At 35.7% G+C, this 21,730-nt stretch overlaps 6 protein-coding genes across 22 annotated transcripts; 2 read left to right on the forward strand and 4 right to left on the reverse strand.

Annotated features, from left to right (window-relative positions):
• Positions 1–2,357: 2,357 nt before the first annotated feature.
• On the reverse strand, positions 2,358–5,460 carry LOC108361731 (uncharacterized). Its single transcript, XM_017614442.1, has 2 exons — positions 4,529–5,460; positions 2,358–4,313 (listed from the first exon to the last, which is right to left on the reverse strand). The coding sequence occupies exons 1-2, from the start codon at positions 4,952–4,954 to the stop codon at positions 4,062–4,064; spliced, it is 678 nt and encodes a 225-aa protein (XP_017469931.1). The 5' UTR covers positions 4,955–5,460; the 3' UTR covers positions 2,358–4,061.
• A 93-nt stretch (positions 5,461–5,553) lies between these two features.
• MED17 (mediator complex subunit 17) lies at positions 5,554–7,982 on the reverse strand. Its single transcript, XM_017614437.1, has 5 exons — positions 7,783–7,982; positions 6,971–7,721; positions 6,334–6,905; positions 5,844–6,264; positions 5,554–5,786 (listed from the first exon to the last, which is right to left on the reverse strand). The coding sequence occupies exons 1-5, from the start codon at positions 7,875–7,877 to the stop codon at positions 5,703–5,705; spliced, it is 1,923 nt and encodes a 640-aa protein (XP_017469926.1). The 5' UTR covers positions 7,878–7,982; the 3' UTR covers positions 5,554–5,702.
• A 1,777-nt stretch (positions 7,983–9,759) lies between these two features.
• Positions 9,760–10,895, forward strand: LOC108361734 (RNA-binding protein 42). Its single transcript, XM_017614450.1, has one exon. The coding sequence runs from the start codon at positions 9,807–9,809 to the stop codon at positions 10,773–10,775; it is 969 nt and encodes a 322-aa protein (XP_017469939.1). The 5' UTR covers positions 9,760–9,806; the 3' UTR covers positions 10,776–10,895.
• Positions 10,896–10,998: 103 nt separating this feature from the next.
• On the reverse strand, positions 10,999–14,422 carry LOC108361732 (phospholipid phosphatase 5). 11 transcript variants are annotated; one of them, XR_001847353.1, is made up of 6 exons: positions 13,800–14,118; positions 12,990–13,393; positions 11,796–12,211; positions 11,536–11,730; positions 11,251–11,477; positions 10,999–11,122 (listed from the first exon to the last, which is right to left on the reverse strand). XR_001847353.1 is itself a non-coding variant. In XM_017614447.1 (5 exons), exons 3-5 carry the CDS (start codon positions 13,340–13,342, stop codon positions 11,303–11,305), a joined length of 1,197 nt encoding a protein of 398 aa, XP_017469936.1. In that variant the 5' UTR covers positions 13,343–13,355; positions 14,132–14,264; positions 14,324–14,422; the 3' UTR covers positions 10,999–11,302. The 11 variants fall into 11 exon arrangements, 7 of the variants coding, with proteins under 7 accessions (XP_017469936.1, XP_017469933.1, XP_017469934.1 ...); XR_001847354.1 differs by having other exon boundaries at positions 10,999–11,173; XR_001847351.1 differs by having other exon boundaries at positions 11,251–11,730; positions 13,800–14,117.
• A 3,641-nt stretch (positions 14,423–18,063) lies between these two features.
• Positions 18,064–19,589, forward strand: LOC108361737 (uncharacterized). 2 transcript variants are annotated; one of them, XM_017614458.1, is made up of 3 exons: positions 18,065–18,461; positions 19,030–19,233; positions 19,297–19,589. In XM_017614458.1, exons 1-2 carry the CDS (start codon positions 18,187–18,189, stop codon positions 19,220–19,222), a joined length of 468 nt encoding a protein of 155 aa, XP_017469947.1. In that variant the 5' UTR covers positions 18,065–18,186; the 3' UTR covers positions 19,223–19,233; positions 19,297–19,589. The 2 variants fall into 2 exon arrangements, with proteins under 2 accessions (XP_017469948.1, XP_017469947.1); XM_017614459.1 differs by lacking the exon at positions 19,297–19,589 and having other exon boundaries at positions 18,064–18,461; positions 19,030–19,262.
• LOC108361736 (acylpyruvase FAHD1, mitochondrial) lies at positions 19,239–20,448 on the reverse strand. 6 transcript variants are annotated; one of them, XM_017614457.1, is made up of 4 exons: positions 20,327–20,448; positions 20,055–20,236; positions 19,904–20,000; positions 19,239–19,833 (listed from the first exon to the last, which is right to left on the reverse strand). In XM_017614457.1, the coding sequence occupies exons 2-4, from the start codon at positions 20,186–20,188 to the stop codon at positions 19,324–19,326; spliced, it is 741 nt and encodes a 246-aa protein (XP_017469946.1). In that variant the 5' UTR covers positions 20,189–20,236; positions 20,327–20,448; the 3' UTR covers positions 19,239–19,323. The 6 variants fall into 6 exon arrangements, with proteins under 6 accessions (XP_017469946.1, XP_017469945.1, XP_017469941.1 ...); XM_017614456.1 differs by having other exon boundaries at positions 20,055–20,253; XM_017614452.1 differs by having other exon boundaries at positions 20,323–20,448.
• Between the last annotated feature and the right edge of the window lie 1,282 nt (positions 20,449–21,730).

Below are 21,730 nucleotides of genomic sequence, written 5' to 3' on the forward strand. Positions count from 1 at the left end.
GATTTTGGGTGAAGATAAACCGTTATATTCATTTATTTTTTCGAAAGTGCGAGCACCACCTTACTTATTTCAGATAAAATGTGACAGTTGCTGAACAAAGAAATACATACATACATTGGCGGTCACGTACAAAGTTTACACAATTTTTAAGGTGTTCTTGCACGATATGTATTTGCATCTGTAAATGTGACTTTTTCAATACATATGAAATTGCGTATGTCTGTCAAATTCACGGTCTTTATTTAACTATTTAAAAATACGTTCTTTGAAAATGAAATAAACTAAACTCAGATGATTCTATCAGTGTGTCAGATGAAAATAGAAACATTTCAATTTCGTATGTACGTGCATCTGCTTTGTACAGAAACAAATCTAGTTTGTTTTTACATGATATGTTGACATTTCCATATGTAAAAAGTGACATGTACACATGCAAATACATATCGTGCCAAGCACACCTTTATGAAGTAGTATTTCGTACATTATTATCGATTTCTTATTTTTTTTATTTACGTACATAGTTCAGTATATAACAAAAACTATAAACAAAAGATTCAAACTTTGTACAAAATTTAGAAAACTTCATAAATTTTCAAACTTCTTAATCGATTCTTTTAGGAAAATTTCGGGTATGCGATAAAACTCGCTCATTAAATTTTAGTATAATAATGTGCAATTTAAATTAACTGATTTTTTTTTTTTTTAATTAAGGTACGAATTTCTACTTCATCAAATAAATAATAGCGGTGGTAAGTTAGGCATTACTGTCAGTGTATATACATACACACATACATATGTATGTATGCAAGTGACAGCAGCATATTTACATGTTGATCTCAATACTACGCCCTAGCCCCAACGTACGCCTGCATGGTGGTTTCTATGGCAAATGCTACACGTTAGGATCGAGACATTAATTAACCTTTATTTGAATGTTTAGAAATCTTGATCGCAGATCCCGTAATAAATATTATGTGTTTGCTTAAGTCATAAATATTGAGCGTGTAGCCATTGCCCAACATGCATACATATATCTCAGAAATTTGAAATCATAATACTTCTGCAGTACATATGAAAAAGCAGTAAACAAAATAAATAAATTTGCACGTGGAACAACATAATTTATTCAATAATTGGAATATGATTTTATTAAAAATATGTACATATGTATTAATAAAGATAAATAGGAATCGAATATCAATCAAACAATTGTTGAAGTGCATGAATCTGCTCTTTGTATGTATTATGGAGGTATGTATTTCGAAACAATTCTATCAGGCGTGTCCCTATTTTCAGAATTTGGTTCATGTGCTCTTAAATTTGTAAATAGCAAAATTATCGAATGGGTTTCTTGGGAAACGTTGGAATGAAAACGTTATTTCTCAAATCGTTTAATTTAAAATTAAGTGAAAATAAAAATAGAATATAATTTTACAATTCAAAACTCAAACTCACACACACCTCAAACCATAACAATATGGAACAATTATTATTATTATTTTTTTAAATTATATTTTATATGATTTTGAAATACCTTCAAACGTCTGAAAAGAGTCATGGTCGACGAATTGAGAGAATGTTTTTACCTATATAATGTTTTTTTATTACGGCACGGTTGTATGTAAAAAAAACGTCCCCAAAATAAAAACCGCAAGAAATTTGATTTTCTGCGGTTTACAAGAATTTTCTTGCCTGCTGATAAGCAAGCGATATTGAAAGGTGGTGCTGTGACGGCGCATGTAAAATATAATAAATCAAGTAAATAAATATGTTGCAAATATTTTTTATTCGCATACATCTTAAACAGATCAAAAATTATATAAACACAAAAACAATGCAAAAATAAAAAAACTCAAAAATATTGAATACTAGCATACATATATTTAATATGATAGAAAGAGTGATTGTACGGCAGAGGAAAAAGTAAATATCCCCCTACACGTACATACATACATACATATGTAAGCATTAGATATAAAAATATTACCGTATGCCTACATACATACACACATATATTATAAATATATCAATACATAACTTAATATTGTACAAAAGTTTAAAATTATTGCTATTTAAATACAATTAAAGAAATATGCATATTTAAATAAAATATTTACTTATTATACTTAAAAAAATATAATTATTATTTTAGTGCTAGAGTATTACAACTTAAAAGTCTTTATATGTAGTTATAATTAACTAAAAGGAAAGGGACAACACACATAACTAGAAGATAATACATAAAAAACGTAAAATCCTTAAAAAAAAAATACAAAAAATGGTTGAATTAAAAACTATTTATAAATAAGTGCGATGTACGTTTGTAATGAAAATAAAAACAGTTTGTATGCATGCATTGTACAAAAAATATATGTATGTACGTACATGTGTGCATTGTATTGTGCTTACAATATTTTTCTTCGTTTTTCATAGCTACGCGTTTCAATTCTTCCTAACTTTTGTGTCCTTAGAGCGGTTTAGTCTTATTTTTCATATCCCAAAAATTAGAGTTAACTTTGTTTAAGATTTTTTTTTTAAGCATTGTAAAAACTTAAAAGTCGAATCAAAAATTAATGCTGAAATATCAGTATGAATTAAAAACGAAAAAGTCAGCTAATACTAAAAAAAAAACTTACATACATACATGACATTTGATGTAAAACGATCAAATAGCGCTAAATGTTTGAAGAATCCGCAAATTAATTTGAATTAGAGCACAATATACACATACATACATAACTTAAATTACTCACTTGACAAAATAAGAAAAAGATAAAATAGTTTGCATAACAAGCGAGACATGAAAAAGTTAATTTAGCAATTTAGACTACATACATACATAAACATAAGCTTAAATTGAAAGCATGGAAATTAAAATTTTGAATACGTCGTACATATTAAGGGTGTGAAAGACGATATAGGCAATGAATGCACACTTTTATGCAATAAATGTCATTGAAGCCGATGATGAACGTGATCATCGTGATTAGGCGTATGCCCACGGTAATATTTCGTGATGAAGATGTGAATTTTTTTTTTTGCAATTTGTATGCATGAAATGATAAATTAAAACGCTGCAGTAAATCTTAAGTAAAAGTAAAATACAAAAAAAGATAAAGTAAAAAAAAAAAAAAAAATAAAATTTGGAAAACGAATTAATGAAATGTGGTGGTGAATTCTGCAAATATGTTTAAAGTAAGTATTTTTAGTGTTAATTATATACAATTTGCAAATAGCTTAACACACATGAAAATCCAAAAAAAAAAAATATACATAAATAAAGTGTGAAAATGATGAATAAAGTTTTAAAACAAGAATATTTGTAAAAAGTAAAAAAAGAACTCAATATTGTTTCAATGAGTTTTGTATTTCTCTCTTGGAAACAATGGAAGATGCAGAGGGGAGGAAGGTAGCGGTGAGGATAATTTTATACACTGTCGGCACGGAGCGGATGCGCTCTCTCTTTGACCACATTCACAGAGCAGATGCAATGGTGCGCTCAGTTGAATTGCAGAAACGACAGAGGTCATTCTACCAGATTCCCAACTTCTGCAGATGTTTTAGCCAGCAATATCCAGTGAGAATGCCTATGATTCGTAGGTTTTTGTTTGGGGTTATGGAGTGGCTCGAGTTCAGGAACTAACTCTAGGTTAGGCCAGACATATTTATGTAATGCAACAGCAATCATTTGTTACCGATAACGACGAGACCAATACCGACAGATGTCGACGATGACAACCACAAAAAGGATGTATGTATTCGAACTGCAATAAATTCTGCAGAGTTCTTATGAAAGCATCACGTTCCACGCGAATATAAGGACGAATATGCCTGCTTGCTCATCATGAGCCATTTCAAATGCAACAAAGCATCAGCAACTGAGCACGAAGAAAGCACCAAGATTACATTTTTTTTTTTTTAAATCAATTTATTGGATTAGATAAGCATAAAAAAGTCACTCATATATTTACAAAAATTTACTATTTGTCTATTTCTGTTTTTGAATTACTCCGAGGTTTTAGTTCAGTAGGTTTAAATTCCCTTTCATTATCAATATCTCTTCACTGCACACCAAATCGTTCAAATGTGCTTTGTATGCTTGTGCTGCGTTGGTAAAGGCTTCTATGCGGCATTACGAGTGCATGCCGACTGCCGCTGGGCACGCAAAAAATGCTTCCGCTGCGCTGGTTTCTGCTTTTAAAGATAGTATTGTCTCTATCAGCGGACGACATATTGGAGCTGGGTAGACTATTGTTGCGTCTTGACACTATAAAAGTATCTTCGAGGCAGATGGTGTTAGCGCGATTCGTACTCTAAGCATCGTAATAATAATTGCATTAATTTTAATTTTAATACGTAAATGTATGCATATCACTAAAGCATTAAGCCTGTTCCAGGTACTTCAGGATTTACAGAATTTTAAAGGACACTGTTCCCGTACGCCACCTTACATAAGGTTTATTAATGGCTGAAACAGCTTTTCTTGTAAACCTTGTAAATCCTGAAACAGCCTTATTATCGTACTCACCCAACGCTCCAAATCACAGAAATGTATTTCATAAATACAGGAAGCGGGCAAACGTGTGTCAATGCCACTCTCAATGGCACAACTACATCCGGTTATATTGAGTGCGTTACATCTCGGTCCGACTGTGCCACCACACATACATACCCCAGTAGGTGCACAAGGTTTGAACTTAGGTTTCGTGACACGTAAATGTAGTCCGCTATTTGTAGAAAAGAGCACCGGGGTGGTATGTTTGGTTTTTGGGTTTGAATATGGCTTCTGGTAAGTGCTGGTACCGTTCGTTGACTCTGTGCCATTTTCACGCTGATGCGCGTTTCCGGCAAACCCACTTTGAGAGCGCTTTCGTACGGGCGATGTTGTTTGTGGCGACTCGTCGCTATCGGTTGCCCCTGAGGTGCAAGGATTCCTCCAACTCCAAGGTGCCATGCAATTAATGCTTTTATTAAGGTGTTAATATTACTAAAATTTTTCTTCCATATCTACATGCGTATATTGCACCCTCAGAGTGTACTAATAGTAATATTGATTTATTTCGCTTGTATTGTTTTTTTGGTTTGCATGGCTTCTTATCTTTGTTCAAAGCATCTTAATTCCTACAACTACGAAGTATGTAAATACAGAAACATTTGTACATAGCTAAGTTGCTACGAAACTATGCTCGCGAGTTGGAGGCTTTCAGACGACTAAAAGGCCGAAAGAGACGAAATTACATCCAACGTTTTTGCTTCTGGCTATTTTTATCTTTTCGTGCAAGTTTGTAGCAGTGTGGAATATAGCAGTGATTTTAACGTGGCTAAACTAGCCTGACTTCTAACTCCCATAACTGCTGTGCTGGTAATTTTTGTCTTTGACAACCCACGAAAGCAATTCTCCTATGAAGTTCTGTTGACTTACGGGGTAGGGGTGTGTAGCACTGTTTGTTTGGCTTGGTTACGTTTCGTATTTATTTCTCCTGTTGCTCGTTATGCTGGCCAAACAATTCAATAGCATTGAATACAATATTTATGAATAAGTTTAACTACTAATTTTTTTTCAAACCCGCCGCATTTTTAAAGAAATGAAGTGTATTTGAGCAAGTTATAACATGACTTAATTTAAAATTATTATTTCTACACAATTATGTAAATAAAATTGATTGGCCCATAGGATAAGTACGTATGGTAGGCATGGATTTTTATATCGAATCGCTGGTAAGCGCCGCCATCAAGAACTCCATTTTATTGAGGAAACTCTTACCTTCGATTTTGTCAAAGCGGACCTAGAAAAGTCAATTGATAGTTAACGTTTAGACCGATATTTTATAAACTTGACTTACTTCTTTGAAATGACCTCCTAAATTTTCCCAGAATTTCTCTGGCACCAGTGGATTGGGTATAAAGTCTGGGCGTGGACTCCGAGCAATATAAACCTTAACATCGATTTGCGGGTCGCAACGTATTTGCACCGCGATCATACGATCACCATTCGGTGAAGCCAATAAACAAGAACTAGCATTGCCCAGAGGTTCGACTTTGCCAATGCCGAGGTTGTTGCTATTAGATAGAACCGTCCAAGCCATACAGCGCGCCAAATTTAGCAAACATGATATCTGGTGCGAATTTATCTGACAAAGTATAAGATCGCGCAACTCCTGTGGCTCGTACGAAAGATGCATTACACGGCCATCACGGCAAATGCATTTTAGGGAACGCTCCTTTACGTGTATTACCAGAGACGTACGATTTATGGTGTCGTAGCTGAAATCACAATGAAAAAATGTATGTATGTATGCATATTTTTACATTCATTCAATTCCTTCTACTTACCCATGGGTCACAATATTAATCTTCACACATGACATGGTTGGACTATTCATTGCATTCCAATGTGACACAATCTGAGGATCCTTAACATCACGCGCTAAAGTGTCTAATACGTATTGCGTCCGTTTGCGCATAAATATATGTTGGGCTTGGGCAATTATTTGTTCCAGTATAGTTTGCGACTTGGTCATCTCAAGTAAACTTTGACGATCTGCCGCCTTAGGACCAGCAAGCATGCGCTTTTTACTGGGCCCTAATGGTCCACTTGTTGGATGTGGAAAAGGATGATGAGAATTCTTGTGATGTACTTCACGCAAAAGTTGATGCAATGAATGTTCAAGCACATGATCATGGTCATTTATTGGTCCCGGTTGGCTGGAATCGAAGGTTGTGGAGTGACATAGTGAAATAATGAGTTGTATTCCTGGGAGAAGAGTGGCACGAATCTGATTGCCAATAACAACATGCGGTATGGGGGCTTGCAACTGAATGGCTTCGCGTGCAAGCTGAGAGAATAATTCTTTACAAAATAGTACATTTTGTGCAAATTCTAAAGTTTTCTGCCAAACACCTGCCTTTAATGTAAAACTCGATTAATTATGTGTTAATATACCTTGTGTCTGAATTAACTGCATCTTACCTGCTGTGTTATATTAGGTCCATGTCCCATAAGATTAACATTAGCAGTGCATAGATCTTCCTGATCTTTTTGAGTGATAACTTTTATGTAGGCTACTCCTTGTAGTTCGGCCGGCACAATAACTCGCAAGGATGAAGTGGTTTTTGGTGATTGAGTGGGCAAGCCATTATTCCCACTACATGCAATACTTCCTGACGCATTGTCATCATCAGTTACATCTTCAGCTTTTGTCACTTCGAATGTGCCACTCATTCCGAATTTCGATCCAGCAGTGCGATAACTTAAATCACCAATAATAGCATTGGAAACTTTCTTTAGTCGCCAATTCTGTCGCAGTCGAAGTAGTTCTATGTGAAAATCTGTTACATTGCGGTTTCGTTGCTCACTATGTGAATTACGCAGACGCTCAGCGCCACCTAAAAGAACCTGTGCTGCTTGTCCCAAAGCCTTTTTACGACTATAAACTTGAACAATAGGTTTAGTCTCGTCGGGATCTTCTGGAACAGGATCCAAAACTAAGTAACGTTTATCTTTAGCTATTGTTATGACATCAGAAAGCACGCAAACTTCCGTGAAAGCATCATTTAATTTGTTTCGAACTGAGTCCCAAGGCCACAGGCTTGGCTGAAATTGTGATGGATCTTTCTCATCTTCCGTAGACTTGTCTTCCTTTTTCAAATCGTCGAGAGAAGTTTTACTGAAATCGATTCGCGCTGCACAGCGAGCTAGCGTTTCAGATAGAGTGGGTGGCCTATTGGGAAAAGATTAAAAGTGTCGCGAGATATTTTTTTTTACATGCTGAATGCACTTACGGTTGATAGATTTCGGTGCCATCGTAGGTAATTTCCTGTATTTGATTTTCACACGTTGTTTCAACCGACACATTTACGCTGCTTGTAATATTCATTTTTAGTTGCCTATTTTATAACAAACGGCAACATAAAAAAGTATTTCAACTAAAAACCGGTCAAGTTAAAACTTTTACAAACAATAAATAAAATCTTCATCTTCGAAGCAGAGAACGTATATTTATAAATATATATATATATATATAAATATACGTTCTCTGTTCGAAGAATAATCATTCACAGATGCAAATAAACCAAGCCTCCGATAATAGAGGATAAGAAATCGATAATTTTGTCTCATTTGCGCCAAGATTTTTTGTCTATATAACAAAACAGAAATATCAAATTTCAAAATTACGAAAATCACCTTTGAAGATCGTGTACGAAATGTTGCAACCGTTGGTTTAATTCGATTCCAAAGAGCGTGTCAGACTTGGCAATATTTCCAGCTTTTGCACGCAAAGAGAAATTTTATTTCGACGTCCGAACAGCCAGAAAGACCTTTCTGTCACTTTTTGGAAACCAGTTTCAGAAATTATTCTGCAAGGTGTGCCTGCGATTGAAAAAGCGAAAATCGATTTCGGAAATGTATTTCAACTTGCTCGCGCTGCACCTCGTCGCCTGGGTAAAAGATTGTCGTAAGCGCAATTTTGACGATTTTTAGTTCTAGATGCAGTTATATATTTTGAAATAAGGTCTTTCGATGGGTGGCTTTTCAGATATCTGCTTTAGTTTCCGAGATATTGACTACAAATTTTTCTATAATTTAGCAAAAATATAGTTAGTTATGCAGCCATATTAAAGTAATCAATATCTTAAAAATGACGTTCTCCATTTTTAGATATCTCCTTTAGTTTCCGAGATTTTGAGTAAAAAGTGTCGTTAATTTAGTAGAAATTTTGATCACATTTTGTCGTATTTCATACAAAGTGGCTGCCAAATTGTGGACAAATGACGCTTACGACAAAATTTTACTAAAGAAAATCCTTCATAAACTCAAATCTAATTAACATTAAACATTCAAAATTAAATAATTTAAGAATTTTGGGAACTAGTAACATTTTCAGAGACTTTGGAGAACATCTGTCTTTGCGTTTTTGAGAAATTGCATTCCAAACTTCAATCGCGATTACCACAACCTGCCGAAATCAACATACGACAATCTTTTACCCAGGCGACGACTTGGAATTCTTATTTTTGCTGCAAGTGCAATCAAACTAATCGAGTAATCGCGAGCTTGGCATAAATAGTAACGAACAATTTAAAATATATATAAATGCTTTTACTAATAATTTTGCGGAATTTAATTGTTAAGTTATAAATACAAAATCAAACTTCAAATTGAAAATAGAATTAATTATAAACAAGAGAAATAAAAAACAACCGGTAAAGTGGGTTGCATTTAAATATCGGGGAAGATTGCCAGAAATTCATTTGCTATGTGAACAGCCAGTTTCAGAAATTTTCCCTACAATTCGCCCTTCGGAAATAAAAAACTTCTTTCAAAGGACACTTTCCCTGCAAAAATCGCGCCTACTCCATGCATGCGTGTAAAGAGTACTCCCTAAAGACCAAGGAGTACTCCAAAATTAACCACAATTCATATAAAAAATATGATCCAATTAACATTGCGATGTCCTAGGGCAGGACCATATACTCCATCCCTGCATTACATCAGAGTAGCACAAAACTACTCCAACATATTAACAATCGCATTGTTGTTATATTTTTTCGTTTGTACACGGTTTTGTTCTTCACTTCTCACATGCTTTTTCGAAATTAATAAAAACCAAAAACAAAAAAAAAAATTACATGTTGCCTCTGACGGCATTCGAACCCGAACATGCTGGGAGCTAACAACTAACAGCGATCATCTCTACACGTTCAGCTACAGCCAGAAATGCAAATGTGTTTTCAAATCCTCAACTTCAATCNTTGTGTGGTTTTTTCATCATTAATTACTGTGAGCCAATTATTTCTTCATAAATATGGGTACCAAACGTAAACACATCGAGGACGAGTTATCCCGTTTCGAAGCAGAAATATCTAAGCCAGCTACTCAGCCCATGCGGAACATGTTTGTGCCCAGTCAAGTGCGCCCTATAATTGCAGCAAACACTTTCCAAGTTCAGCAAAAGCTACAGCAGCACCCACAATCAACCATAGCTACATGTTCTTCTACAACTACAACGTCGTCTGTGGCAACACCATCACGAATTTCGGTGCCGCCGCCAGTAATTCCTCCACCCACTTTCATGTCAACCTTTGTGCCCACACAGGCGAATGGAAATAGTGGTCCCTCAAAAACAGGAGCCCCATCTTCGGCTAGTGTTACAGCTACTCCAGTTGTGGTCAGTAGTGCGCCAAAACTTTATCAAAGTAGACAGTCTGTAAATGTTCCTACTACACCACACATAGACATCAATGCTATACAATTTGATGTTACTCAGAAACTAAAAAAGCTGAAAGCAGAGAAGTCAGGTCCAAATCCTATAGCTGAAGAAGCAATAAAAGCTGCTCGAGCGTCTTCGGCATTGCAATCATTTCAAACAACAGAACGAAAGAAGAAAGATCGGAAAACAATACGCGTGGCTGGTGGATCCGTTTGGGAGGACGCTTCATTAGCTGACTGGCCTGATGATGATTTTCGCATATTTTGTGGTGATCTCGGGAATGACGTGAATGACGAGGTCTTAACACGTACATTTAATAAGTATCCGTCTTTCCAAAGAGCACGTGTCATTCGAGATAAAAGAACTGGCAAAAGTAAAGGCTTTGGTTTTGTGAGTTTTCGCGAGCCGGCCGACTTTATTCGAGCGATGAAAGAAATGGATGGCCGCTATGTAGGCAGTCGACCAATAAAGCTGCGTAAAAGTACGTGGCGGCAGCGTAGTTTGGATGTAGTGAAAAAGAAGGAACGCGATAAGCAATTGTTACTACAATCTTTCAATTCTTAAGCGCGGTAAATTTGTTACGGAAATTAATTAAATTTAGGAAATGCAAAATTGGATCAAGGTATAAGTTGCGTATTTTTTGGCAATGCTACATAATAAAAAATCAGAACCAACCAAAACTAACAAATTTTGCATTTTTGTAATTTAATTACGAATGGTTGGAGTTAACGAAATCGGTTAAATATGATCACGTACATAAACAGGTAGTATATCAATCAACTATTAGTTCGGTTTCTTATAAAATCTATATTTATCTATATATGTATGTATCTGTTCATCTAGCGTTACATAATTTCTCCGAATCCAATGTGTATTGAATAAGTAAACTTCGCACGATTCTATGGTATTTTCTGATGCGAAATAGAAAGAAACTCAGTCAACTAAGAAACACAAATTATATGCTGAATAATAAATAACGAAAATATTACAGATAATACACGAATAACGCTAAATAAAATATCTACACGCACCAACATACCTAAATATATGAATATTTCCGAAAATCCCCAATTATAACTAAACTTAGATCTTCAAATAAGTCGACGCCGTTCATCCCTAGGTGCATCATCTTGATCTTCATAAGAAATACTTTCATCGTCAATTCCGTCTTTAGTCGATACGGGTTCGTACAACTTTGGTTGCGAATTTAGCTGATTACTTGATTCGCTTGATCGTCCACAAATACGAAAATATGGTCGATGGCAACTGCTCGAGAATACTGATGGATAGTATTGTCTATAAACTATATACGTAATAGACAGACCAATCAAACTGCCGACAAACACATCTTCCCAGTGGTGATGATAATCGCATGTACGACTAACTGCAATTAGTGCCGCCAGAATTATTGGCAGAAGTGTAACACATAGACGCCACGATTGGCCGCGCCCGCGTGCGCTTAGCGCATGCAGTTTGGCACCCACATAAATGGCGATGAAACCAAAACCAACAAAGGAAACTAAAATACAAATTATTTTAATTATTAGAAATTTTGAGATAGTAAACTCTTTATTTTATACATACATGAAGCATGTCCACTGGGAAAACTTTTGCGTCCCTCACTTATTTGTCTTATATCACCGGTACAATTGTACCAGTCCATTGAACCATCTGCATTAGTGCCGTTGTTTAAGACTTCGATGCCATCAGGAAAGCATCGATAAAAGAAATCCGGTCTGTGACGGCCTACAGTTATTTTTAGTAGACTCGTTACGAGGCCATTCAACCCAAGCGCTAATGTCCACACCCAGCTGGCTGCACGAAAATCTCGCCGATCGCCCGTCAACCACAAATGCGCTATTGTTACAGAAAGTGGAACAAAAATTGCTGATAACAAAAGTGCCTGCACTGAAACGATATCAGGAGATCGCGGATTTTTATACAGCCACATCTCTTCCGGGTGCACTTTACGCTTGAAGGGTTTTGTATTCTCCAGAGATCTGAAAAAAATTCAAATAGTGGCTAAAATCAATCGCATGAAAAATAGTTAAGTATTTATGTATATATATTTGCTTTATAATAATATGGGAAGGTAAACAGCCATAGATAAGAGGCCTTCGGCTGTCTATAGATATACATATATCGTCGGTGATACTGCAAAACGGTCTATGTCAATTTGTACCTTTAATACTTAAATGGTCTCTTACTTGCACCGGAATGCATCTGCAAATCGTTACCCCCTAAGAAACGAATGACAAAACTGTCTACCTTTGGCTGATGAAGATGAACGATTGCCAGAAGCGATCAGATACAGATAACAGATCAATTAATCATCAGAGGTAAAAAGTGACATAGAACGTTTTGCAGTATCACCGACGATATACTATCAAATATACATGTATATAAATATACGTGATTATGGATGACAACTCAACTGCAGTTGGGTTGCAGATGGGCAACGCGACTGAAATGAAATTTTATATTATGAATAGCAACTGTAGTTAAGTTCTATAAAGTTGAAGGTAATACAATTTTGAAAAACCCGTAAATAAGACTTGAGTGTAAATAAGTTGAAGAAAGAGTTGAGAAAAGAAATAAATTATCTCAATCAAAATTTCTGCGGCAACCACAAAAATGTAGTTGCCAATATAGCAACTCAATTGCCAGCTTTCAGTTACCAGTTGCCATCTGTAATCCCATTTCAGCCACTGGCCACCCAACTGAAGTTCGGTTGCATTCCGTAATCGACTGGTAAGTCATATGTACAAACGTACTTACATAAAAATGCATACTAGCATTACTCGAATCCCGACATCGATTGCGTCACTAATGCGGTTTTTTCTGCTGCCACCGCCAAAACAACAACAGCCACCTATATCTTCGTCATCATCATCATATCTGCAGAAGCGGAAACAACAACCGGTTTTCCTCTTCTGCCTGTCGTTATTCAATAATTCCTTGTGCATATTTTGATTCCAACTAGAGCGTTTGAATGACTCGGTACTTCTGTATAACTCATCCGCAGAACTTTCACTGAATCGGCGATTCATTGAAGCACCTCGATTTGAGTGCGTTAATACAGTGTAGGCTTTATTTGCCGGTTTTGCAGCTGCCATAGTGGTTGGTGACATTATCAGATATGTGCTGGAGTATTTATAAGAGGTTTCATGGTCAGAGGTGTACTGTAAATGGTAGTTAACGATATTTAAATAATTTGTTATCTAGCGAAAGTGAGCATAAGATAAAGGAGAAAACTTGACATTGAATGTGGCAGTAATGAGATATTGAATTTTATAAGAACTAAATGAAAATATCATGCTTACTAAAGCAGTTTAGTTATATCGTTTATATACATACATAAGTATATACTTCCAGTGGATGAACGCAAGATAATACTACATATAATTATCTGCTTGACTAAATATTTATCTTAATTAATCACACATTTCACTACCACTTATAATGATTTGGCTAACACCGCCCTTAAATGCAGAAATATTTCTTTTATGTGGTAAAAACGCCGAATGTTCCATTAGGTTGCATTTATACCTTAAGTTAACATGTAGGTATAAATACTTTGACGCTTACTTTAGTTAATTGTGTCGTGTTTGGCATATGGCCATTTGTTTTATGGGCCAGACATGTAGTTTGCTTTAAGATGCCTTGAGCACGTTTGCGTAGTTCTGTTTCCACAAAGTTCAAGCCCGTTTTTTGGTCCATTTTACTTAAAGGCTTTATCGGATCACAAGCATGAGCTCTTCCGAAGTTATTAAATTATTCACAGCTACATACGTATGCATGTATGAATATTTAAAAGATCTTGCTGTTGCGAATCTACATTTACCTACATTAAGTTTCTCACTATTAACTACAATTTCGATTATATTTGTTTCTTATCACGATTCGTTAATATTACTCACTATAAGCTTTCTCTTTTAAGTTATCCGTAATTTGTCATTGTACGCTTTTCTAACAATCCTCATCACTCCGGCACAAATCAATAGGATATCTCCAAACTATTAAGTTGAACCTAATGGAGAATTGATGAGAATTCTATAAAAAGTTAAATAAATAAATTGGAGCAAATAAATTGTGAACTTTGTAAAACTTACTTGGCATTCAAACATATCTACACTTGCATATAAACGTCGGTTATTGTAAAAGTAGCATAACTTTATTTAATCTGTTCTAAATTGATTCAATAATAGGTTTGTTCCACACGAGCTCGCGGGTGCCCAAAACACAGTGTTGCCAACTTTTCAGTTTCAAAAAGCACCAAACCTAGGAAAAAAGAGCGTTTTACCGCACTAAAAGCACTAATTTTTTTTTTTTATCAAAGGATACTCTTTTTCATAACAGTTTGTGGTAAACAGAAGTAAAAAAATAAACAATATTTACATGTATAAATAAATACACATCTGGAGAAGGAACAATCGAATCGCAACAAACGAAATTGAATTTTAAAGGGGAAGAGTAGTACTTAATGATACCCTAAGTAGAAGTGAGCGAAAAAATTTTTTGTTTTATAATATAACCTCAAATATTGCGAAAAACCATGTTTTTACACTTAGAGGCTAGGATATCTCAAAATTCTGACGTGGTAGAGAAATTCTGCAGCTAGATTTGGATTCAGCACCGAAAAATCTACACAAAACGGTTCCACTCAGGTGGCAAAAAAAGTTAAAATTTTCGAACTGTGTAATCAATCAATAATCAAGAAAATAAAAAAATAAGTACTTAACTTATCTGCGTGCTAGCATTTTCAACGCGAATACAATTTAACAAAAACGCAAGAACGTGGGTTTGCTACTTCATCTTTTTATCAATTATGGTTTGCATTTTAGTGCATTTAAATTTGTAAATTCAGCAATTTTAGTTCAGAAAAAAGCACTAAAAAGGGCACTAGGCACTAAACCATTATTTTTGGCGTTTTAATTTTCAAAAAGCACTACATCTAGTGCTTAAAGCACTAGGTTGGCAACTATGCCAAAACAGCCCAGAAGCGTTCCTCACACTAGAAAAATGGGTACCAGAGAGCGAATACGTTCCACTTTTGGATTGTAAATGTCGTCTACTTTGTGCACGAAACAGCCCGGACTTTTTTTCCGGGCACAAATGAGCAAAAGGGCAATTTGAAATAACAGCTGTTGTGGTTTAAATCCGAAAGCAAATGTTATAAAAACAAAAGTGGAAAATATCACAGAATTTTGAGAAAATGTAGTTGTTTGGTAATTTTATTAGCCATATAAGATAAATACATGTAAAATCATTGTTTAGAGCTGATATGTTGATTCCGGGCACGAAATGTGGTTTTTTGCTTTCCTCACGCTCTGGGCACTTTTGGCGCGTGTTGGCACATTTTTGACACTTGCGAGACAGTAACTTATTTTACTCTCTAATTACCGGAGCAGCCCGGAAAAGTTGGGGAATGAAGCTATTACCACGATGCAATAATACAAGGTGTTATCGGTTGGCAACTTCTCGCTCTAATTCCGCCATATTGACTGCCTTAGGTTAAACAGTGTTATTTTTTTAACAATTCTTTGCCTAAAAATATAGTTGATTTTTTTTTCTCAGTAGACGCATTTTGTTTTCTCAAAAAGGTATTATTTTAATTTTATTTCATTTCATTGCGAATATACTATAAAAAAGCAAATTTTGTTTAGAAGAAAATATGAATTTTTTTATCTTTTTCCCCCAAATGGGGATTAATTTCTTCCCGTTCCTGTCACAACTGATACCACCTTGTATTATTGCATCATGCAATACTACATCGTTTGTTTACAGTTTTGCTGCACAAATACAAAACCGAAATACTTTTCCTTCAATTTCTTTTCATTAACAACCTTTTACTTCCATGCTTATTTAATGAGTGGAACGTGAGTTTTCAAGTGGTTTTCAGCGAAAACTTGTTTTCGTTTGACAGATTTTACATTGACGAAAACACAAGTTTTAGGTCGAAAACTAGTTTTACAGTTTAAAACATGTTTTCGATGTCGGTCAGAACACGGTACTAGCACTGGCACCGTGTTGCTTCTTTTCAAATTTACTTGGAAAAAGTGTAGCTTTGCTGTGAAATAGAAGTATAAGCTTTTGGGCAATATGTTTATTTTTATATGCATATGAAGCACATTTAACTGATGAAAACAAAAAAAATATTTTTAAATTCGATGTTTACATAAAACTCATAATAATTTTATTTTAATTTTTAGCACGTTTGCAGTTTTTAAATCGCTGAATAGCACACAAATTACGAAATTCACGTAGATATATTTCTTTCAACATTTCGTTTAAAATGCCAAATTTCTGGCAAATACATTAAAAGTTACAAAAAGGGTACTAAGTGCCTACTTTGCGTACTTTTTTACTATCATTTTCGCACCAAGGGATTTCATTCATCCCCTTTCTGTCCTTCGTAAATGCAACCTGTTGTAACCGTCGTGCAAGAAACATTGCTTTTTATTAATTTGAATCGGCATCTTAATAAAAGTTGCGATCCCGTCGCGATTGAGAGAAATAGAGGTTGCGCCCATCACGGTACCGCTATTCCTCTCTCAGTGAATTTGACAGAATCGTTGTTTGTATGACGTCACCTTTGTGCAACTTGTTTACGTATTCCTTGCAACATTTTTTCTTCTTCCATTCTTGCTCACGTTTTGGCATTTCTCACTCGCAACTGCACCAGTGTGACGTCACACAAAAGTTATTTTCAAAAATCCTCTCTGATGGGCGCAATCTTGTATTTTATCATTCTTGCCATCCCGTACCAGTCCGGACTAGTCAGAATCAGTCAGTTTTCACTGGATGTGAGAAATAAACAAGTAATTTTTAGCGAAAAAAACCGGCTTAAAAAAATATATATATTTATTTTTTTAATGATCCAATGATCGGATCTAAACCAAATTATTATGGGACCTCTGAGACACCACCTTTCCGTTGCAAAAAGCATTATCGAAATCGGTTGACGTGGTCCAAAGCTATGCGGTACATACCTACATAAAAAAAAATATTGCGAAGCCGGTTAAAAAGGGATTTGAAAATAAATTCGTGTCAATACACTTTTGAATTTCGGAGCGTATTAAAAGTTGGTTTATGCTTCCGTTTTGAACCTTGCTGCCATACCTAAACAAAAGCGTCAGCGTTGTCTGGCTGTCAAAAAATTCTCATGCCCATACAATTTGTATGAAGCATACCGAAACAACGCGGCGTCAACGCTGAGCGGTTGGAAATTCCGATTTTGACAGGGCGTTAGGTATTAAAGTTGGCTGCAGAAAACGGCGAAACTGTCATTTTTGTGTTACACACAAACAAACCTATGCTTATTGTTGGTGTTATTTCTGCATTTGACGTAGCGTTGACGCTTTTGTTTAGGTATGGCACTTCGGCGCTAACGCTAGGCGTCAGAAACCGTTTCGCACAACGCTTTTGTTTAGGTATGGCAAATAGCGAACTATAAATAAAAAATGTAGGGCACCCTTCTTCGTCCGCGATAACTTTCTTAAGCTGAAATTAGTCAAGAACGTAAACGTACCGGTACGTAAACCCGAGTCAGCTGACACGATCTGTCTTACCAAAGCGCCATGTAAATGAAAACTCAACACCGCAGAATTTTTCTGTAGTTGTAGCCCGTAGCGCAGAAATCTGCGGAATTTAGATTTTTCCGTGTCAGCTGATTTCTCCTTCTTTAGATGGTTGCCACTTCGTCAGTTTTNGTAGTAAGCAACACTGAGGGCTCCAGTAATCGACAAAATTCTGCGTATACAGACTGCGTTTAAGTATACGTTCTGCGTTCTTGACTAATTTCAGCTTTACGATTTTTTTTTAATCGAAGCAACAACACTGGATGCAGTCATATGATTTATAGACACATATACACATATTTGTGTACACACATGCATACATACGTATATATGGCAGTTTGTCCTCCTGGAAAAACTAGACGTCGAAATTTATAAAATAGATTTTGCTGGAAAATATGTCGGCGTCGAAAGAGGAAATCGGAAATCTACTTGATTCCCTTTACATAGAAATGCTGAACTTGATTGAAGAACACACAGCATGCCGGGTGAACATTGAACGCTTAATGAATAGTGGCCAGTTAATGTTGGCTAAAACACGTTACCTCCAAGGATCGCAAACCATCAGTTCATCACAAATCCCCACGGAAAACAGTAATGAATTTAATGCACTTTGTCAAATAGAAGAACAACGAAATGACTCGAAGTTGTCGAGCGTCGAGTACATGCTAAGGTATACGATAAATCAATAGAAATTCACCAGCAAAATGTGTCAAAAGCTTGGGGAAATTTTCGATATAGTACACTCTTGAATCGAAAAACGGGGTATTGGAGGTTTTATAAGGCTGTATCCACATTCTAAAAGTGAAGATCGCAGACCGCGGAGGCTTCTATTTAAAAAGTTATTAACTGTTAAGTTGCAAAATTGACCGAAATCACTTGAACTATTTCACCCACTCTATTAAAACAGTATTTCTGGGTGGAGCTCCTTTTTGCGCAGGCCGCCGCTCTTAGGGATTATAACTCTCACTAAGTAGAATCCTCCTTTCTGTGTTGCCGAAGAAAAGGACACAGGTATTTTTGAGCAGAATTTCTTTCTGTCTAGGCACTATTAGTAAGTGATTTGTCAAAGTGATACCTATATTTAGTAAAATGAACGCTCCCCAGTAATCCCTTAAAACTTAGTATCTTTTTAGGAAAATCAAATAGTGCATTATAGCGAAGTCAACCCAAAAGCTTTATGAATTTCTATTAGGCAACTGTTAAAGTTTTAAATGTATCGTATCCATTAATCATTTTAGAAAATATGCCGTAAATAAAGATGAAGGATTCACCGATCCAATGCATTGGTTTACAGTATTGCCGCCAAGCAGCTTACGAACTGCATCTGAACACTTCAAAAAATGTTTAGATCTAGTTTTAGAAAGTGCTAATATACAACGGGAGCTACTTGCTGTAATGGAAAGCATCGAAAGTCTCAAACATCTTCAATAAATTGTAAACATGTAAATAAAACTTTTTGATTATAAATTAATATTTGACTACAAAAATGTTATACACTTGTTAAGGCGCTTCATGGCGGCATGATTACATTATCAAATGGTAGAGCTCGTGTCTCCTTCGTTCACAACCATAAATTTTATCTGCACATCTACGCCAATACCAGCCTCAATTACGTCACCAGCCTTTACTGGCAACGCACCATCTGGTGTGCCTGTTAATAATAAATCGTTGGGCTCCAGAGTCATATATTTTGAAGCATGGGCGATAAGATCATCAACTTTAAAAATCAGGTCTTGAGTGTTGCCTTGCTGGCGCAGCTCTCCATTCACTTTTAACCATAGGGGCAAACTGTGGGGATCTTTAATCTCATCGCAGCTTATAAAACGAGACACTGGGGTTGAAGTGTCGAAGCCTTTACCTAAACTCCATGGGTGACCATTTTTGCGTGCTGTCCCCAAATTACATTGGGCAGTCATGTCAAGCGCTAGACAATAACCACCAACATAATTAAGTGCTTGTTCTTTTTTTACGTTTTTACATCTCTTTCCAATTACTACGCCCAATTCAACTTCATGAGCCACTTTTGTAAACACCTTTGGAATCTTAAAAAAAAATAAAGACAAATCATTATATATAGTATAAAATATATACATATATGAGCATTGCAAATACCACAATAGGGTTGCCTTCGATCTCGTAGGATGTTGTCGGCTTAAGGAATAGAAGCGGTTCTTCCGGTACAGGTACATTGCGAGAGCGTACAATATCCCTAATTAAAATCAACTACACGTAATGCATATAACGACTCTTCTGTTTTACATACATGTAATTTAGCGCCGCTCCAAGTATTTTTTTACCTCGCTCAACGAAATCATATTTTCCAGATGTGCTTGAAGATGACGCCATTCTCAGATATGTTTTCCTCGAGGCAGTCAAAAAGTTACTAAACACATTCATTTTTATTCCTCAGACTATAATGCACTGCTGCTGTGCTGAGTTATTCAACTTTGAAAATAAATTAGCTAGTGATGTATTTTTGAGTAAATATTGTGATTACATATGTATATGGCGAACGCCAATCAAGTACATACATACTCTCGCTGTAGCATATGTTTGCTTTTCTGCCGAAGTGAAAAAACACATGGGAAGTGATAAGAATCTTTACTTTTGACCTGAGTTTGGGGAGAGAAAATGGATAACTATTTTTAGGAAATCAGCTGTTTACTTTTTTAATTTGTTTACTTTTCTTACAGGGTGAAGCAAGTCGGTAAGGAGAAACTCAACATATTAAGAGCGAAATACACCACATAAGCGGCTTGACAAACCAAGGGATATATCGCTATGCTTCAAGCTATTTGTGCATGATTGAATAGTACAAGGTTCGATAAACTGACCGTTTCTCTCGCAGCGCTCCCTTAGGCAAAGAACATAGTGGCGCGACAAAGAGAGCGACAAGACATAGTCGGATAATAGCGAAGGAAGAGACAAGAAAACGTCAAAACATAGTGAAGCAACACTCAGCTCAGAAAGCTAGGAAAACAATTTTTTTTTGTTTTCGTCGCTATGCTCTTTGTCGCTTTCTTCGCCTCACTATGTGCTGCCACATTGAAAAATAAAGGTTTTTTGTACTTCGGCCGATTAAAACCTGAATTTAATTCATTTCAAGAACAAATGCTTATATAAACTTTTATAATAACAAAAGAAAAACATAGTCAAATAACTAAATAACATAACCTCCTTCAAGAATCGGCCAAAAACGGCCGATTAATCGGTCGGACTCTATTTATTTTTAACGAAACTAGATTTTACACTATAACGAAAACCACGTAGGGCAGAAAGTTGCAAATCTTTTACAAGATTTATTAACAATCGCCCACTCTAAAAATGCTGAATTTCTTCCATATTTGTAAAAAAATTTTCGAACTTAGAGGCTGCATTTCTTTATTCATTCTGAACTTTTGGAATAAACTTTTTTGTTTATTTATTCTTTAGAACGTTCCTGATGATATGTTGACGTATATTTCAAACGTATTGGCCCGTAGTCATAGTCAAAATAAAGTCGACTTTAAAGTTAGTTGCAGCTTTTTTGACAGATATCCCATTGAAAATTATGTCAAAAAGCTGCAACTAACTTTAAAGTCGACTTTATTTTGACTATGACTACGGGCCATTCTGTTTATTCCGGCTGTGAAATGGGATTATCCGGAATGTATAAAGAAACGCAGCCAGAGTGTATGGTGTAACACCGTCAGTAATTGAGACATATTTCACTTCGATCGTCTTCGAAACACTTCGATTTTTCAAGCGCTTCGTTTCCTTAAAAACCACGGCAACACTTACTTCGTTTATACGCACGTATTATTTGCAAATAACAATTTGCGAAATGGTAAACTTTGCTGTATAAACGCTAAGTTAATTTTTTATTCGCAAATAACTAAATCACGCAAATAAGTATTGATTAGTGGTACTATTTGCAAATAAGCGCAAGATGCCGCCATT

The sequence above is a fragment of the Rhagoletis zephyria genome, unplaced genomic scaffold, assembly GCF_001687245.7.
Source record: "Rhagoletis zephyria isolate East Lansing unplaced genomic scaffold, Rhagoletis_zephyria_1.1 Rzeph_scaffold_00830, whole genome shotgun sequence".
Taxonomy (NCBI): Eukaryota; Metazoa; Arthropoda; class Insecta; order Diptera; family Tephritidae; genus Rhagoletis; species Rhagoletis zephyria.

What these genes read in the sequence shown, in the direction of transcription:
- LOC108361731 (XM_017614442.1), bottom strand. Translation starts at nt 4,954, where the DNA reads ATGGCACCTTGGAGTTGGAGGAATCCTTGCACCTCAGGGGCAACCGAT. An exon ending in TCTGTGATTTGGAGCGTTGG is followed by an intron (nt 4,314 to 4,528) that starts GTGAGTACGATA and finishes TACGATGCTTAG; the next exon opens with AGTACGAATCGCGCTAACAC.
- MED17 (XM_017614437.1), bottom strand. Translation starts at nt 7,877, where the DNA reads ATGAATATTACAAGCAGCGTAAATGTGTCGGTTGAAACAACGTGTGAA. An exon ending in GACCTAATATAACACAGCAG is followed by an intron (nt 6,906 to 6,970) that starts GTAAGATGCAGT and finishes TTTACATTAAAG; the next exon opens with GCAGGTGTTTGGCAGAAAAC. An exon ending in TAGGAGGTCATTTCAAAGAA is followed by an intron (nt 5,787 to 5,843) that starts GTAAGTCAAGTT and finishes TGACTTTTCTAG; the next exon opens with GTCCGCTTTGACAAAATCGA.
- LOC108361734 (XM_017614450.1), top strand. Translation starts at nt 9,807, where the DNA reads ATGGGTACCAAACGTAAACACATCGAGGACGAGTTATCCCGTTTCGAA.
- LOC108361732 (XM_017614443.1), bottom strand. Translation starts at nt 13,931, where the DNA reads ATGGACCAAAAAACGGGCTTGAACTTTGTGGAAACAGAACTACGCAAA. An exon ending in ACACGACACAATTAACTAAA is followed by an intron (nt 13,394 to 13,799) that starts GTAAGCGTCAAA and finishes TACCATTTACAG; the next exon opens with TACACCTCTGACCATGAAAC. An exon ending in TCCCAGTGGACATGCTTCAT is followed by an intron (nt 11,731 to 11,795) that starts GTATGTATAAAA and finishes TTTGTATTTTAG; the next exon opens with TTTCCTTTGTTGGTTTTGGT.
- LOC108361737 (XM_017614459.1), top strand. Translation starts at nt 18,187, where the DNA reads ATGTCGGCGTCGAAAGAGGAAATCGGAAATCTACTTGATTCCCTTTAC. An exon ending in AGCGTCGAGTACATGCTAAG is followed by an intron (nt 18,462 to 19,029) that starts GTATACGATAAA and finishes TAATCATTTTAG; the next exon opens with AAAATATGCCGTAAATAAAG.
- LOC108361736 (XM_017614457.1), bottom strand. Translation starts at nt 20,188, where the DNA reads ATGAATGTGTTTAGTAACTTTTTGACTGCCTCGAGGAAAACATATCTG. An exon ending in GGAGCGGCGCTAAATTACAT is followed by an intron (nt 20,001 to 20,054) that starts GTATGTAAAACA and finishes GATTTTAATTAG; the next exon opens with GGATATTGTACGCTCTCGCA. An exon ending in TCGAAGGCAACCCTATTGTG is followed by an intron (nt 19,834 to 19,903) that starts GTATTTGCAATG and finishes TTTTTTTTTAAG; the next exon opens with ATTCCAAAGGTGTTTACAAA.